Source organism: Leuciscus leuciscus, assembly GCF_965113295.1.
Source record: "Leuciscus leuciscus genome assembly, chromosome: 18".
Taxonomy (NCBI): Eukaryota; Metazoa; Chordata; class Actinopteri; order Cypriniformes; family Leuciscidae; genus Leuciscus; species Leuciscus leuciscus.
The window spans coordinates 2475383-2490293 of NC_138742.1; the positions used below are offsets into that span (position 1 = coordinate 2475383).

Here is a 14911-nt window from a genome sequence, read left to right on the forward strand (position 1 = left end):
TTTACCGCAATTCTCAAAAATCTTAGAGAAGGTTTTCAATTCTAGAACTGTGTCAAATTGTTAACTTGGAACTAAAACGTGTTATTACGTGGTTCAAACGAAATAAATTATCATTAAATCTGAGTAAAAGCAAAATGATGATATTTGGCAACTGTAATTTAAATGCTCAGGAAGCAATTCAGATAGAGGGTGTTGTTATAGAGCGGGTGCATGAAATCAAATTTCTTGGAGTTATTATAGATGATAGAATCACTTGGAAATCTCATATTAAATATTTAACCACTAAAATATCAAGAAGCATTTCAGTAATTGCAAAAGTAAAGTATATTTTAAACATCAATGCTCTACATACGTTATACTGTTCTCTGATCTTGCCCTATTTACATTATTGTACTGTGGTTTGGGGTAGTACATATAAAAGCTCATTAAAACCAATAGTAATGCTGCAAAAAAGAGTAATCCGATTCATTCATAAAGTTGGGTTTTTGGACCACACAAACTCATTATTTTTAAAATCAAAGATCATGAAGTTTTGTGACATTACTGAGTTCCAAACAGTACAGATGTTATACAAAGCAAGGGACAAATTGTTACCAAGCCAAATACAAAGAAGGTTCCAAGAACGTACTGGTTGTTATGAATTACGTGATGAATTTAACTTTAGAACTCAGAAACATAGTACAACTTTGAAAAGTTTTAGCCCTACAGTTAATGTGGTACAATTGTGGAATAATTTGGAGATGGAGATGAAACGATGTCCAAACATCAACTTTGTTCAAATATAAATACAAACAAAAGATTTTTGAAAAGTATCGAGAAGAAGAAATGAGTTGCCACTAGGGGGAGCATTAGGATCAATTTACATTTTATTAATTAAGGAAGAGTGTTGTTGCTCTGAACGGTTATGATTCAATTGCTCAGAATTACAAAAAAAGAGAATTACTGTAGGCGAGCTATGGATCTGTTGAGAGGGACCCTCCCAAAGGGGTCATAAAACCTCGTCTTTTAATGCACCTCACAGCATAGATGTAAATGTAAAGGCCAACTAGTAAATGGTCATTTCTTTTTGCTGTTGTTTCCTTGTTTCCTTGTTGTTTTGTTCCTTTTGCACTATGTTCCTGTGTATTATTGTGAAATGATACATTTTATTGTATTAATTTTGGGGGAGGGCGCTTATAAGCTCTTTTGCTTCATCACTCCTTTTGAGCAGAATGTTTACTGCTCAAATAAACAAATAAACTAAACTAAACTAAACTAATGTTATGTTAAAATACATTCACATAAACCTGCACAACAAGTGAATATCAATTAAAGCTGCTCAGTTCACGTCAAGAAAGACGTTTGTTCAACAGTAAAAAAATATACAAGGCAACCAATTGCATTTAACAAAACATTTAATTGAATGAATGAATGAATGAAAGAAATACACTTTATTGCCCCCAATTATATATTCTATCTATGGAGATATCTGTCTTCAAAGAAACTCGTTGGACTTCCTACAGGGAGAGAAAGATGGCAGAAAGCAGGCCAGAAGAGGAATACAAGTGTTCACAGTAGCCATTACATTCTGCTACCGACGCTGCAGGATAATCTGGAGACCTGGCGGTGAATCGAGAATCAGTCAAACGCTCAGCCATATATTGATAACAAAAGCATTCAAACTCCACACTATAAGTAATGGTAGTTACTTGGATGTTTGGGTGAGAGCGTTCCCCTGCCAGAAGCAGAGCGTGTCATCGGCCCCAGAGGAGACCGGGTCCTGAACAATGCCTGATGCTGTTGGAGAGAACTGGTAGTGGTAAAGAAAGAGGAAACGGTGTTAAAGTTAATACACTGAAGGACAGATTAAATACACATTGAAAGCCTATGTTTCCTAAACATTTTCAGGGGTTGAGATTACAGAAGTGAGTTTATACCTATTTGGACATTTGTCATGATTTCTGTTATTTTGACTCTGTACTCCTGTACATAATTTGAAATTAAATGAGAACAAATATATATATATATATATATATATATATATATATACAAACCACTATTGTTATCCAAATTGTTATTCTTACACATTAACATTATGGAAGAAGCTGGTTGATTATTTTGCTCATCCAACAAATTATGCAAATTAGGGAAAATATAATTCTATATTTTTATTGCATTATGATACCGTATATATACAAAGCTCAGTCATAAATTCTGCTTTTCTATAATGTTCAGGATTTTTTACATTCATTTACACGTTTTAGCAGTGAGGTCTTATTTGTGGGGGTGCAGCTGCTGTACTTATTTGCTTTATATCCAGATGTATTTCTAATATTCTGACCATAATATGTAAATAAGGTTGACAAAAAAACCTCTGAATACAATATAGTGCAACATCACATTTAACTATGACCTCAGTATTGAATTTACACATTTCTGACTGGTAGCTAACGTTAATGAAGTGTTGGTCATGTAAGCTAGCTGCAATTAACTATTATCTTCCAATAAACATTAACTAAAGTTGGCTACATAAATTGCAACTAAATTCATGAGAGGACGGCTAATGCGTTCAAATGTCAAAAATGCAGTAATTTCTTCAACTTACCAGCGAGCGTACTTCAGAAACACTGAACATGAATGGGGTTTAGCGCTGGAACTATCAGTGTTTGGAACATAGACAGTATATAAACTGGACACAGCGACTCCCATTGGATTCAACGGAGACAAGTGAAGTCAATTAGAAGCGGGGCGGATGGCCAAGATGGCGGTGGGTGCAGACCACCTTTTCTAAGTGGAGATCATTTTCCCGGGATTTCCCTTCTAACTTTACTTATTATTATGAACTGACGACAAAAAAATAATAATATTTTACATGAACTTTGTGTCGAATTTTTGAAATCGATCAACTTTTACTCCGTGTTATTATTACTGTTACACTGTTTAACCTGCAAGCTAGCTAGCCTGCTAGATAATCACTATTGGTTGGTAGTGTTGGTAGTGTTGTTATAACCAGTCAACTGAACCAACAATCTTTTCACAAAACTGACAAAACCTCGTCAAATCCATCAACATGCCGTGCATGAGCTACTTTCTGACATTCTAACTGAAAGTGGGTGAATATCAAAATACATGATAGAAACATTTTGTTAAACCACTTCCAAGCGTTATGTTGACAACACTTTTGAAACAATTACTTTTTATTACAACTGTACATGAATAAATAGGCCATTTGGCCCTGGACTAATAGGGTATTCTATCTGTCCATTCTATTGGCTCTATTCTATTCTGAAGACTATTTTGAAATCTAATTTAAGGCTCTCGCAAATAAATAGTATGGGTATATTATACATTTTCTGAGTCATCAGAGTGCCTTGAGTATTGAAGTTGTTGAGTTTTGTGTCTGTGGTGTTCTTTCATGCCACAGGGATAAAAGAAAGCATACAGTTTAGGTGGAAATTGTGAAAAAATGTGTGTTATTTCTGGTTTAAAGAAGTCATGTGACCTCTGTGTTTGTCAGACAGATTCAGTACTGGGCTTAAATGAAAGCCTAAAAGGTCCCCTTTCCAACGATACCAAGAAGCATATTATAGAATATTGACAATATCCCTCGCATGAGCCTAAACCAGATATACACCAGATTTCAAAAACAGAATTAATCTTAGGGGGTTAGTAACTTCATGAGCTGAAAACAGTGATTTCGCTTCCACCCCTGCACTGCTATCGGGATTCTTCTAGTACTAGGGGTGTATACCTTGCCAAAAATCACTATGAGACTTTGTCCCCCCAGATGATACCGATGGACCAAATTTGGGGCCCTGGCTCATGGACTTTAGGGTCTTTTAAACTATTGTTTGTTGCATAAATATCTTCTATATAATGCTCTGCAATATACCTGGAAAAAAATTTACAAAATATAAATACAAATTGTGTACCATACCAAGTCTCTTGCCGTCCGTGAAAGAAACCTGATGATCACTGGTCGCGGTGTGACGTTGCTCTTCACCTCTGGAGGTTTGCCAATCCTGTGGACTACATCGATGGCACCTGTCACAAATGTGCATTCAGTTTCTGGAAGGATCTCTTTGCATATTTCTTTCACAACCGCTTTAACGTCTTCTTCTGGTCTCTCAGGGGAACCATAGAGACGCAAGTTCCATCGCCTGTTGTATCGCTCAGCATCGTTTAACTTCTGCTCCATTTCGTGAATCTTCTTTTGAGATTCAAACGCTCTGTGTTTAAGACATGCACTTTCCTTCTTTAAATCAGCAATGTCTGGATAACAGTTATCGAGTGATTTTTTGAGTCCTTCGATTTGTAGAGTGCTTTGTTTGACGGCCATGTCAATTTGATCGGATGGTTCGTCAGTTTTCGCCGTCAGAATGCGAATGATGTTCTCTTGCATCTCAGTCAGAGAAAGTTCATTTCCTCCATCATTCTTAGCTTTCTGTGGTGGACGTTTCACTGGAGAATTAGGATTTGTATTACAGTTACCTCCTTCAACCACTTTACAACTATAAGAATGGAGATCATTAATACACCTTTTTTCTTTTGCAGATTCAGTCTCCATCTCCACAGAATTCTCCATCTTTCGCGGTGTATGTCGACCAAACGGCTGAGAAAGTACCGTTTACACACAAACCTGTTGTTGAAAGTCTCCAAAAGTGTCTTTACAAATGCATAACTAGCAATACTAAGCAACCATATACAATTTAAATCTTATTAAATTAAGTGGACCCTATGTTTCTCTGTCTCAGCTCAAAATACACCAACCGCTCACGTCGCCATCTTGAGCCCCCAGCATGATGTGACATTTGAACCGAGGCGTCGGAGCTTGTGTCGAGAATAAATGGCCGTGCCAGATGAAGCCGCGATTCGAGGCTTGTGTTGTTAACGTGAAAATCACGTGACTAATGACAAACGAGGCCTCGGTTTGTGTGGATACGTCATCGGTTCGGTCTGAGTGTCGCTTCCGGATAAAGGGGTTCGAAACTCGCGCCACCTTGTGGGTGTTGCAGGAGAAGCAGAAGCAGTTGTAGTGTCAGAGAGTCAGAGAGTTAGAGAACTCCCATTGTCATTGTCGTTATTGTGTCATATATGTGTTAGGGCTGTATATTATTACATTATATCAGGTTAGAATAGTTATAGTATATTGTTATTATTAATTATAGTAGGCCTAGCTATATTATAGTCTTGTTATATTAATTAGATAGGATTATTTGGATTGCTTTGTATTTTTGGATCTGGACTGGACTGCTTTTTGATTTGTTTGCTTTTTGTGACCTCTTCCTTTTTCCTGGTAATGGAACCAGCAAGAAAGAGGAGATCCTCCCCTGTCTGAGCTCAACAGAAGCATCAGTGTCCTCATTTACACCAGCTGGCACTGCCATTTTTATGTTCCCCTGCATCCTCTGTGGCTGGAGAGGTTTTGTCCAAGAAGAGGGACTTTTCCCACCCCAGACTATTCTGTTGCAGTTTACTTTATTACACTCCCTCCACCATTAGCACTGCACTCAACACAGTGTCACTTTTGCTGTTCATACTGTCACTAGCCAAACAATTGATGAATAATTAATTCATTGTGTATGTGACAGTTGTCTCTGCATAAATAAATTCAGACAGAGAAAGATACATATTTTATTTTATACCCAGGCAATGGACATTGGTTCAAAATTAATTAATTTGTCTGCTATGTATTTGCACAGTAGCTAGGTGTCACTAGTGAGCAATGCTGAATGAAGCTTCGAGTAATGAACCTTTGAGGTTGGCAAGATGGCGGACCGGGTGCATCATTACTTCTGAGCGCTGTCTGCTTGTCCCAAATTTTAAATAACTTAACCATCCAACTGCCTTCAACAGACCTTCCAAGATTTATACTCTCTTGAAATTCATTGTTGAGAAAGAATTGAGCCATGAAACCGTCTCCAGCCCACCGAGACACGGCCGCTACCCACCACAACTACGCAGCAAAGATGGAAACTTCGACTGAGAGCCTCAAAAGAAAAGACCCATTCTCTCCAGTTAAAAACCAACCAACCACCAAAATGAAGGACTCGACTACAGATGAAGGTACGAAAGCCGTCCTAGAAGCGATAAAAAATCTCACTGATAAAGTGGATGGCCTCGGTACCCAAATAAAACAGAACTCAGTTATGCTAGCTAGCATGGCTAAAGCGGTGGAGTTCAATGCGGCGGAGATCAAAGACTGCAAAACTCAGCTACAAACCACGGAGCGGGAGGTGTCAGTGATTAAAAAAGACAACGCTATGTTAATGGAAAGAGTCCTGGAGTTGGAACGGTACAAGCGCCGTTGGAACCTCAGAATCCGAGGGATAAAGGAATGTGAAGGAGAAAACACACCAGAAATGGTTGCCAACTTGCTGATAAAAATCTCCCCTGCATGGGCTCCGAACATCAACCACATCGTGGACTCGGCTCATTGACTGGGAAGACGTGAGGTGAACAGGACCAGGCAGGTCATCGTCCAGTTTACACAGAGATTACACCGAGATGCGTTGTGGAAGATGACCAAGGATTCCTTCATCTGCAAAGAACTGGGGATTGGATTTATCGAAGACCTCTGCAAGGCTGACAGGGAGGCTCGAGTAACGCTGTGGCCGAAGATACAACAAGCACGGGCGGCTGGGAAACGAGCTTACTACAGAGGAGGAGACGGTTACATTGATGGACACAGAATCACTTAATGAAAACACCTGAGGTATACTGATAGATAAAACCTAAAATTTTCAAGCACTAAATAGGGTCTTTATTTCCCCTGTGATAATAAGGTTGGATGGTTAAGTTAAGTTATATTTTCTAAGATATTGAAGGGACTCTGCCCACACTTACCTTTGCGGGCCTTCTGTCTTTTTCATTTTTGACTTCTCTTCAGTCAGTAAAACTTGTTACTGTTTACTAGCGGTTGCTAGTTGTTTAAAATGAATGCTGATTTTTCTTGTATTTCCTTGAATGCTAGGGGCTTAAGAGATATTACTAAGAGAAAATCAATTTTTTTGTTTTGTAAGGGCGAGAAAGCAAACTTTGTTTTATTACAAGAAACACACTCAAAGCAGGAAGATGAAAAATTCTGGACCAATCAATGGGGGGATAAAATCATTTTTGACCATGGCTCCACGAAATCAGCTGGACTGGCCATTCTGTTTTGTAACTCTCCTGGCAAATTGGTGGCCTCTAAACTTAGTAACAATGGTCACTGGCTAATCTGTGTTTTGAATATTGATGATCAGTATTGTATTCTTGCTAATATCTATGGCTTTAACAACCCAGCTCAAAATAAATTATTACTTACAGAGCTTTCAGACAATATTAAAAATCTAAAACTCACCTACCCACTTGCAAATATAATTGTGGGAGGAGACTACAATATGGTTTATGATGAACATCTGGATAGATACCCCTCTAAGTGTCAACATAGCTCTCATAACCCTGCCTTATCTAATTTCTGTGGCAATCATAACTTAGTAGATCCCTGGCGCCTTGTACACCCCAGTGTTAGACAATACACCTGGTTCAAACCGAATAGTACATTCAAATCCAGGATTGACTTCTGGCTAATTTCTGCTTCAATGATGTGTTCTGTCTCAGACTGCTGTATGTCAGCAGCTCCTCTGTCTGATCACTCGGTCATCAAGTTGGCCTTTAAGCCTCCTGCAGAAATAAGGGCTATTGGAAATTCAATTCATCTTTATTAAATTGTCAAGCATATTGTGATGGCATTAAATCTCTAATTACTGAAGTGATGACTGACAACGCTATAATGTCTTATGTTTCAAAGTGGGAGTTTCTAAAATTCAAATTTCGAGAATTCTCCATTCATTTTGGGAAATCATTTCACAAAAATAACAAACTAGCAGAACTTAATTTAATTAAAGAAATAAACATTCATTGTAATAAGGCATTACCAAATGATAATGATAAACAGAAATTACTAACTCTACAAACACAACTTGATGAGATTTATCTCAAAAAAGCAGAAGATCCAGAGCTAAATGGACTGAAGATGGTGAAAGAAGCACAGCTTATTTCTGCCGATTAGAAAAAAGACGGCAAGAGAGAAATTCAATTAAAACTTTATTAATTCAAAACCAACTATGTACAGATCCAACCTTGATCAAAAAGGAATTGACTTCTTTTTACAGTAAGCTATACTCGTCTACCTTCTCTGCGATTGATTCAGACTCTTTTTTCAACCATATTAAGGATCTTATACCCTGTATTGATGACGAATTTGTAGAGTTACGTGAAGCTGATATCACTCTTCTTGAACTAGACAGAGCTGTAGAAAACCTGTCTTTAAATAAATCTCCCGGCTGTGATGGCCTTACTTCCAATTTCGACCGACACTTTTGGGATCTATTAAAAAATCCGTTCATTCTCATGTTAAAGGAAGCAACCGATGATTTATCTTTTCCGCCCACTATGAAACAAGGCATAATTACTTTAATCCCAAAACCCGGTAAAGACTCCAAAATATTGGATAACCTTAGACCTATCACGTTATTGAATACTGATTATAAAATTGTGACCCTTGCTTATGCTAATAGATTAAAAAGTAAACTAGATACAATTATAAGTGACTCCCAATCCGGATTTATGAAAGACAGATCAATCCACAATAACATCCGTTTTGGTGATCGATCTCCTAGATTATAATCATTTAATAGAGGATGATGGTTTTATTTTATTTCTAGACTTTTATAAAACCTTTGACTCTATTGAACACCCTTTTATTTTTCAGTGTTTAAAACTTTTAGGCTTTGGGAACAAATTTCGAGCCACCATAGAGTCTCTTTATGATAATTAAAATAGCTCCATTTCGTTACCAAGTGGTACGTCACCAAGATTTGCTATTAAACGGCGGGTCAAACAAGGGTGTCCTATCTCTCCTTTTCTCTTTATAATTGCCACAGAAATGCTTTCTATTTTTTATAAAAAATTCAGACATTGCTCCATTGAATGTTATGGGGATACCTGTTGTCATTAGCCAGCTTGCAGATGACACGACCATCTTTATGAAACACCTAACTGAGACTCCTAAGATAATACAAGCAATTAATACGTTCTCGAGTGCCTCTGGGCTTAAACTTAATTTGAACAAATGTGAATTAATGCCAATTCATCAAAGTGACTTAACAGAAGCATACAACATTCCTATAAGATCTGTTGTCAAATACTTAGGAATTCACATATCCAGAAACCCAGCTGAAAGTGAAAATTTGAATGTGTGGAGAATAATAACCGAATGTCAAACTAAACTGGTTATTGAGAGACATTAGTTTACTTGGGCGGGTCTTTCTTATAAGGCCCCGTTTACACTGCCAGTGAAATGTGACCCAATTCCGATTTTTTGCTCACATGTGACACAGATCGGATGTGTTCTATGACAGTGTAAACAAGAAAAAAACGCATGCATTCGGATATTTCCAGATCGGTTTCAGGCCTCATTCATATGTGGAAATAAATCGGATATGTGCCAATGCGACTGTCATGTAAACAGGAAGATCGGATTTTCTGAGGCATTAGGCAACGTCTCCGCGGTTTAATGACGAGAGAAACCCCGACGCAGATCTGCAAAGGGACGGATGGCCCGACGAAACGTTGTCATCGTAGGAGAGGAATGTGGAGAGGGTCACAGGAAGTGTTTTCATATGACTGTAAATTTAACGAAATTTTTTGTTAATTTACATTTATTCATTTCAAGCAATTAGTAATTTATTTGTAATAAACGCTTTAAGTGGGCTATTTAAATTTAAAAAGTGCTAGGACTATTTACATATTCAATTATATTTTTAAAACATACGCGCAGATTGTGATGTAATATTGTGTGTGCATAGAAAGAATTTGTCCGCAGCCGCTCAAAAAAGAAAATTGTTCACAGCTGCTCTACTCCTGAGCGCAACTCCTGTCAGTGTTGTGTAAGTACAGGCTCTAGGCAGTTTTTTTTGTGTTAATTTCTATTTCTTGTCGCTGTGCAGGCTCTTTATTGTATAACAGTGAACAGCCCTTAATGTATGTGCCGTAGATCGGTCCGTTGCATTACGAATGAAAGCAGTATCAATAATGTCAAATATGTGATGTGCAGTCAAGTTCGGCTGTGTGTATGTTGTTTTAACGAGTGTTCTCACCGACACGCTTGTGATTCGTGGAGTTTTAACGAGTTTTATAGACATTGTTTCTTATTCAAAAGTGGTGTTTGGCAACTTTGCATATCGCAGAGCATGAAACATATTTTGTGTTCGTCTATTTGTGCAAGAGAATTTAACCCTTTAAGCATGCGCGATATGTTTCAGATAGTAGCCTATATGGCAAGTGTAAACACATGAATCGGATATGGGTCACAATTTAAAGAATGTGTAAACAGACAGTCAAAAAAATCGGATATAGGCAACAAATCAGAATTGGGCATCAAGACCTGCAGTGTAAACGAGGCCTAATGGAAAGTATATCCAGATGGATCTACCCGGCGTATTCGTTGGCCATCCCTAACAGAGCCATCAAAAAGGTCAACCAAATCAACTTTGATTATATTTGGAAAAAGAAAATGCACTATATTAAAAGAACAGAAATGACCAAAGAATACAAAGAAGGAGGCCTACAGGCTATTGACTTTGATTTCATTAATGGAACACTGAAAATTAACTGGTTGAAATCTTTCCTTAACAATAAGAGCTTATGGTATCATATCCCCAGTGAAATCTTCAAAAAGTTTGGAGGTATTGACTTCCTGTTAAAATGTGATTTTAATATCCAGAAACTTCCGGTCAAATTGTCCCTATTTCATCAGCAAGTCCTTTTATATTGGAAACTTTTGTACAACCATAATTTCACCCCGCATAACACGCCGATTTGGAACAACAGATACATTACAGTTAAAAACAAACCCTTATATAAAAAGGACTGGATGGATAAAGGTATTTGGTCCTTATTCATTTGACTGATGGAAATGGGCGTGTGATGACATACGGAATTTTTTGTCTTAAATATGATCTTTTAGTTGATCGCAATTCCTTCGCTTCCATAATGAGTGCCATTCCCATTCCTACATTAAATTTGATTCAAGAGATTGTTTTGAACTCAACTCAAATTTCCCCTAATCTTCCACATCTATTAGTTGGAAACTGTGATTTCAAGAGTATGAAAATTCCTAATAAAACGATTAGAAAGATGCTTGATAATATTACACACCCTTTATTGTCTTTTCGAAACTCAATTAAACACATTTTCACCAAAGATACTATATATTCATTACGCTCTAAATACTTAAAATTTCCCATAAATCCAAAAGCGAAAGAAATCCATTTCAAGGTTTTAAATGGTGTGTATCCATCTGGTGAACTATTGCGACAGAGATGTGGTTTTGAAACGAACAAATGTGTATTTTGTGATGATATTGAAACTTCTGTTCATTTATTTTTTCAATGTATGCACTCTGAAGTTCTCTGGACTGATATCCACGACTGGCTGCACACAAAGATCCGTATTGAACCTTTTTCTCAGAATGACATTGTTTATGGAGTTGTATTGGACAATAATGAGTGGGACTTCCTGGTAAATATTATAATTATTCTTGCAAAATTTTACATTCACAAATGTAAATATATGAAAGTGAAACCTAGGTTCTATGTATTTCATAACGAGTTTCTTTCTTTCACCAAAGCCCTTAACATAATGGAAAGTAAACAAGCTATGAAACTTCTTTATTTATTTGAAAAATATACTATGCGATCAAAGCCCTAGCTATAATTTCATTTTATTATTTACTTATTTTAATTATAATTATTATTATTTAAAAAAATTTTTTTATTATATATATATTTTTTTGTTGTTGTTGTTGCACCTGCTCCAGTGGAATGTTGAAAAAAGATGTAAGCCATATTGTTTGTACATGAGTTTGTTTAATAAAAAAATAAAAAAAATAAAAAAAAAGTAATGAACCTTTGGGAGAAGCAATGGGCTGCGAGGTCTCAGTGGTTCAGGAAGCCTCATCACTATTTACACATGATGACACTCTTAAAGGGCTTGTTTCGTGTAAAAGATGAAGTATTTAAAAGTGTGCTGGTCGTACGAATAAACCTGAAGAACACCATAAACAGCTGCGCTCAATGACGAGCATGCTTTCACACAACCGGAAGCCGCGGCTGACAGCACTTCAAAATAAAAGTCCCAGTGACGCAACCTCTTTGACCTGAAATATTTACTTAAAGTCCCCCTGTAGTCAATAATTGTATCCCTTAACCCTCTGATTATCTTCATTTGGGCCAACACTCGTTGTATTTGGGTATCCAGGGACCCCAGAATATAACATGCAATTTTGAAACAGAATAATATTTTTTTTAATTTTTTTTTACAAATGTAATTTTACTCTGTTTATTAATGTTTTTACTCTACATTTGTGCATTATTTATGCTACATTTTAAAGTTATATAAATACATTTTAAAAAGTTTTTTTTTAAAATAGGTTTTTATACAAAAACAGCTTTTTATGTAAAATTCACTTTATAAAAGACCCACATTTTTAAATGTCATTTATAGGGATAACATGGATAATTGTACATGGTTGGTTTAGTGTAAAATTTTTGCCCATATTTTGGAAAATGTCGTTTTAAAAGTAAAAAAAAAATTATAATTTCAGCCACTAAACGAAATTTCGAAATTTACTTCTGATTCATTTTGAAAAAGGGGCTCGAGCACCAAAATCTTTTGTAGGAGACTTTGAGCTTTGTAAGTTTGTAGATCTTATACATGCAAAAACATCTACATAACACACTAAAGAAAAAGAAAACATGAAAACACATCATATGACCCCTTTAATACATTAATACACATGTAATGCAACCATTATTAAAAACATGATGTATAAACTTGAGCTTCCATTGTTTTCCAAAAGTGAGCTTGAACTGTTTCTTCTTCTTCTCATAATTATGAAAAATGAATATTTCATCAGTCTTTGTCTCCCTCTGCTGGTACAACACAAACACAGAGATATTCAGGCTCTTTATTTACTCTGTGACAAAACTCAGAGCTTTTTGAGTTACTGTGCGTTTATACACATAAAATGATTAATCTATGAATGAGAAACTGTAATTTGCTGTGAAATAAAAGGTGTTTCACTGCCGCCTCATCAGGTCTGTCAGAGGATCGCTGAAATCTAAATGAAGTCTTCATTTCTAACAGTGAAGTCACTGTATCTTCAGTCTCTGTTGATTCTGTTGACTGAGTCTCTGTAGTGGATCCTTATTCACCATCAGATGATCAGCACAAGATCACACTGTCATCTATAAGCTAAAATAAAACACACACACAGTCACATATGCAGTATGAGATATTACATCTGTCACATCTTTTCATAAGAAAACTAACTAGATAATCTATATTAATTCATTCTCAAGCATGATCATATCGCTTCTCTCTGATGCTCAAAGTCACTTTACAAACTCAAAAGCACATGAAAGGTCACTTTCACACACCGGACAGCTGATCCAGAACCAGCAGAAATGACCATTACACTCACTACACATTTAATATCAGTTAATAACAACCCAGATCTCAGATTATCACACACATAAGGCGTCTTTACACACAAACCAAATCTGAAGCGGCATAAAATCACAAAATGTGCATTTACACAGAATGTTTATTGCTTCTCTGACGCCGAGAACATAAATGCATTTACACAGGAATTAGTTATTAAAATCGCGGGAAATAATACTTTGAACATTACTATTTTAAAACTAGGGGAGAGGCGGGACGATTGAAACGCGGGACGGATGAAACATTGAGATTTCCTTGAAAACCACTCATGTCATGTACGTCAGATTTCGTCAGCATGTACAGCACGCAATGCCTGCCAGACCCGCGAAAACATTTATTCTTTACATCATTCCGTTTTAAAGTTAGAGCCGGAAAGCTGTTTTTGAGTGCAAAAAGTGAATTCTTTCTTTGGTACTTTTTTTTGACTGACAAGTTGTATTTATTGTTTCATGTGCTATTGTAATGATAATACGGCAGGTATATTAGTACTCCAACACACCCTTAAGTGTGCAATATCAGAGTTTTTTTAGTTTAAGGGAAAAACGGGTTTAACTGACAGGAGGCGCTGTCGGGACGGTTGAAACAGTGTTTAAACCGTCCCGACAGCGCATCCTTCCAGTTAAACCTGGTCATAAAACCGCTGTTAATGTGGTCACACGGTGTTTACGTGTTTAAGCATTGAATAAAAAGTGTTTTGCAATAAATAATGAAAACACATTACATCTGTGATCATTGTGACATGAATTTTACCTGTTCATGGTTATTTAGCCTATAGGCTGTTCATAGATGGTTATTTACCCTATACGGTTCATAATTCATATAGGCTACTGTTCCTTGACTTGTGATTCTTTTAATACAAATTCATTTTCAATTACGCAACACGTTATCTTTTTAATAATCATCAATAGGCCTATTGTGCAATCTTCAATAAATTTAATTTAGCCTATCGTCTTCCGGTTGACCTCGTTTTCTTCATAATAACAGGCTATTCAACTAGCAAACACTCGATATGACTCAAGAAAGAGATGTAAGAATATGAATTGTGAACGGATTTGTCTGTCTTCGTCAAAATAGCCTATAAGAAAGAGCACGCAAAATGCGAATAGGCTTATCGCCTATTTTTTTATATGACGACAGAACAAAATTGTTAATATGAACCTTTAAATAAAAAAAATATATAAAAAATATGTTTGTAACAATATCTACATAACTTACTTGTCAGGTATTGTTCATAAAATCAAGCAGTAGATGAATAGTTGCCATTTAAACTGTTATGTTTCATCCGTCCCGCCCCTGTGTTTCAACCGTCCCGCTCAGGCGGGACGATTGAAACAAAGCACAACTACTGTTCAAAGTAAATTTTTACTTAAATCATTATATATTT

The 14911-nt window shown here is 36.5% G+C and overlaps 1 protein-coding gene and 2 long non-coding RNA genes across 5 annotated transcripts in view; 1 reads left to right on the forward strand and 2 right to left on the reverse strand.

Moving 5' to 3' along the window:
* The window catches only part of LOC309481172, a 238649-nt gene extending 225538 nt beyond the window's left edge, over window positions 1-13111 (forward strand). Inside the window, exon 2 of the long non-coding RNA XR_014199930.1 lies at window positions 12606-13111. This is a non-coding gene — a long non-coding RNA (uncharacterized lncRNA). The remainder of the gene's footprint in view (window positions 1-12605) is intronic.
* On the reverse strand, window positions 1412-3865 carry LOC309481156. The gene is made up of 2 exons (XR_014199914.1): window positions 1689-3865; window positions 1412-1599 (listed from the first exon to the last, which is right to left on the reverse strand). It is a non-coding gene; the product is annotated as an uncharacterized lncRNA (long non-coding RNA).
* The window catches only part of LOC309481079 (protein NLRC3-like), a 39163-nt gene continuing 37042 nt past the window's right edge, over window positions 12791-14911 (reverse strand). For all 3 annotated transcript variants that reach the window (XM_082145839.1, XM_082145841.1, XM_082145840.1), the window contains one exon: window positions 12791-13278. In XM_082145839.1, the coding sequence (XP_082001965.1) occupies window positions 13272-13278 (7 nt within the window). In that variant the 3' untranslated portion in view covers window positions 12791-13271. The remainder of the gene's footprint in view (window positions 13279-14911) is intronic.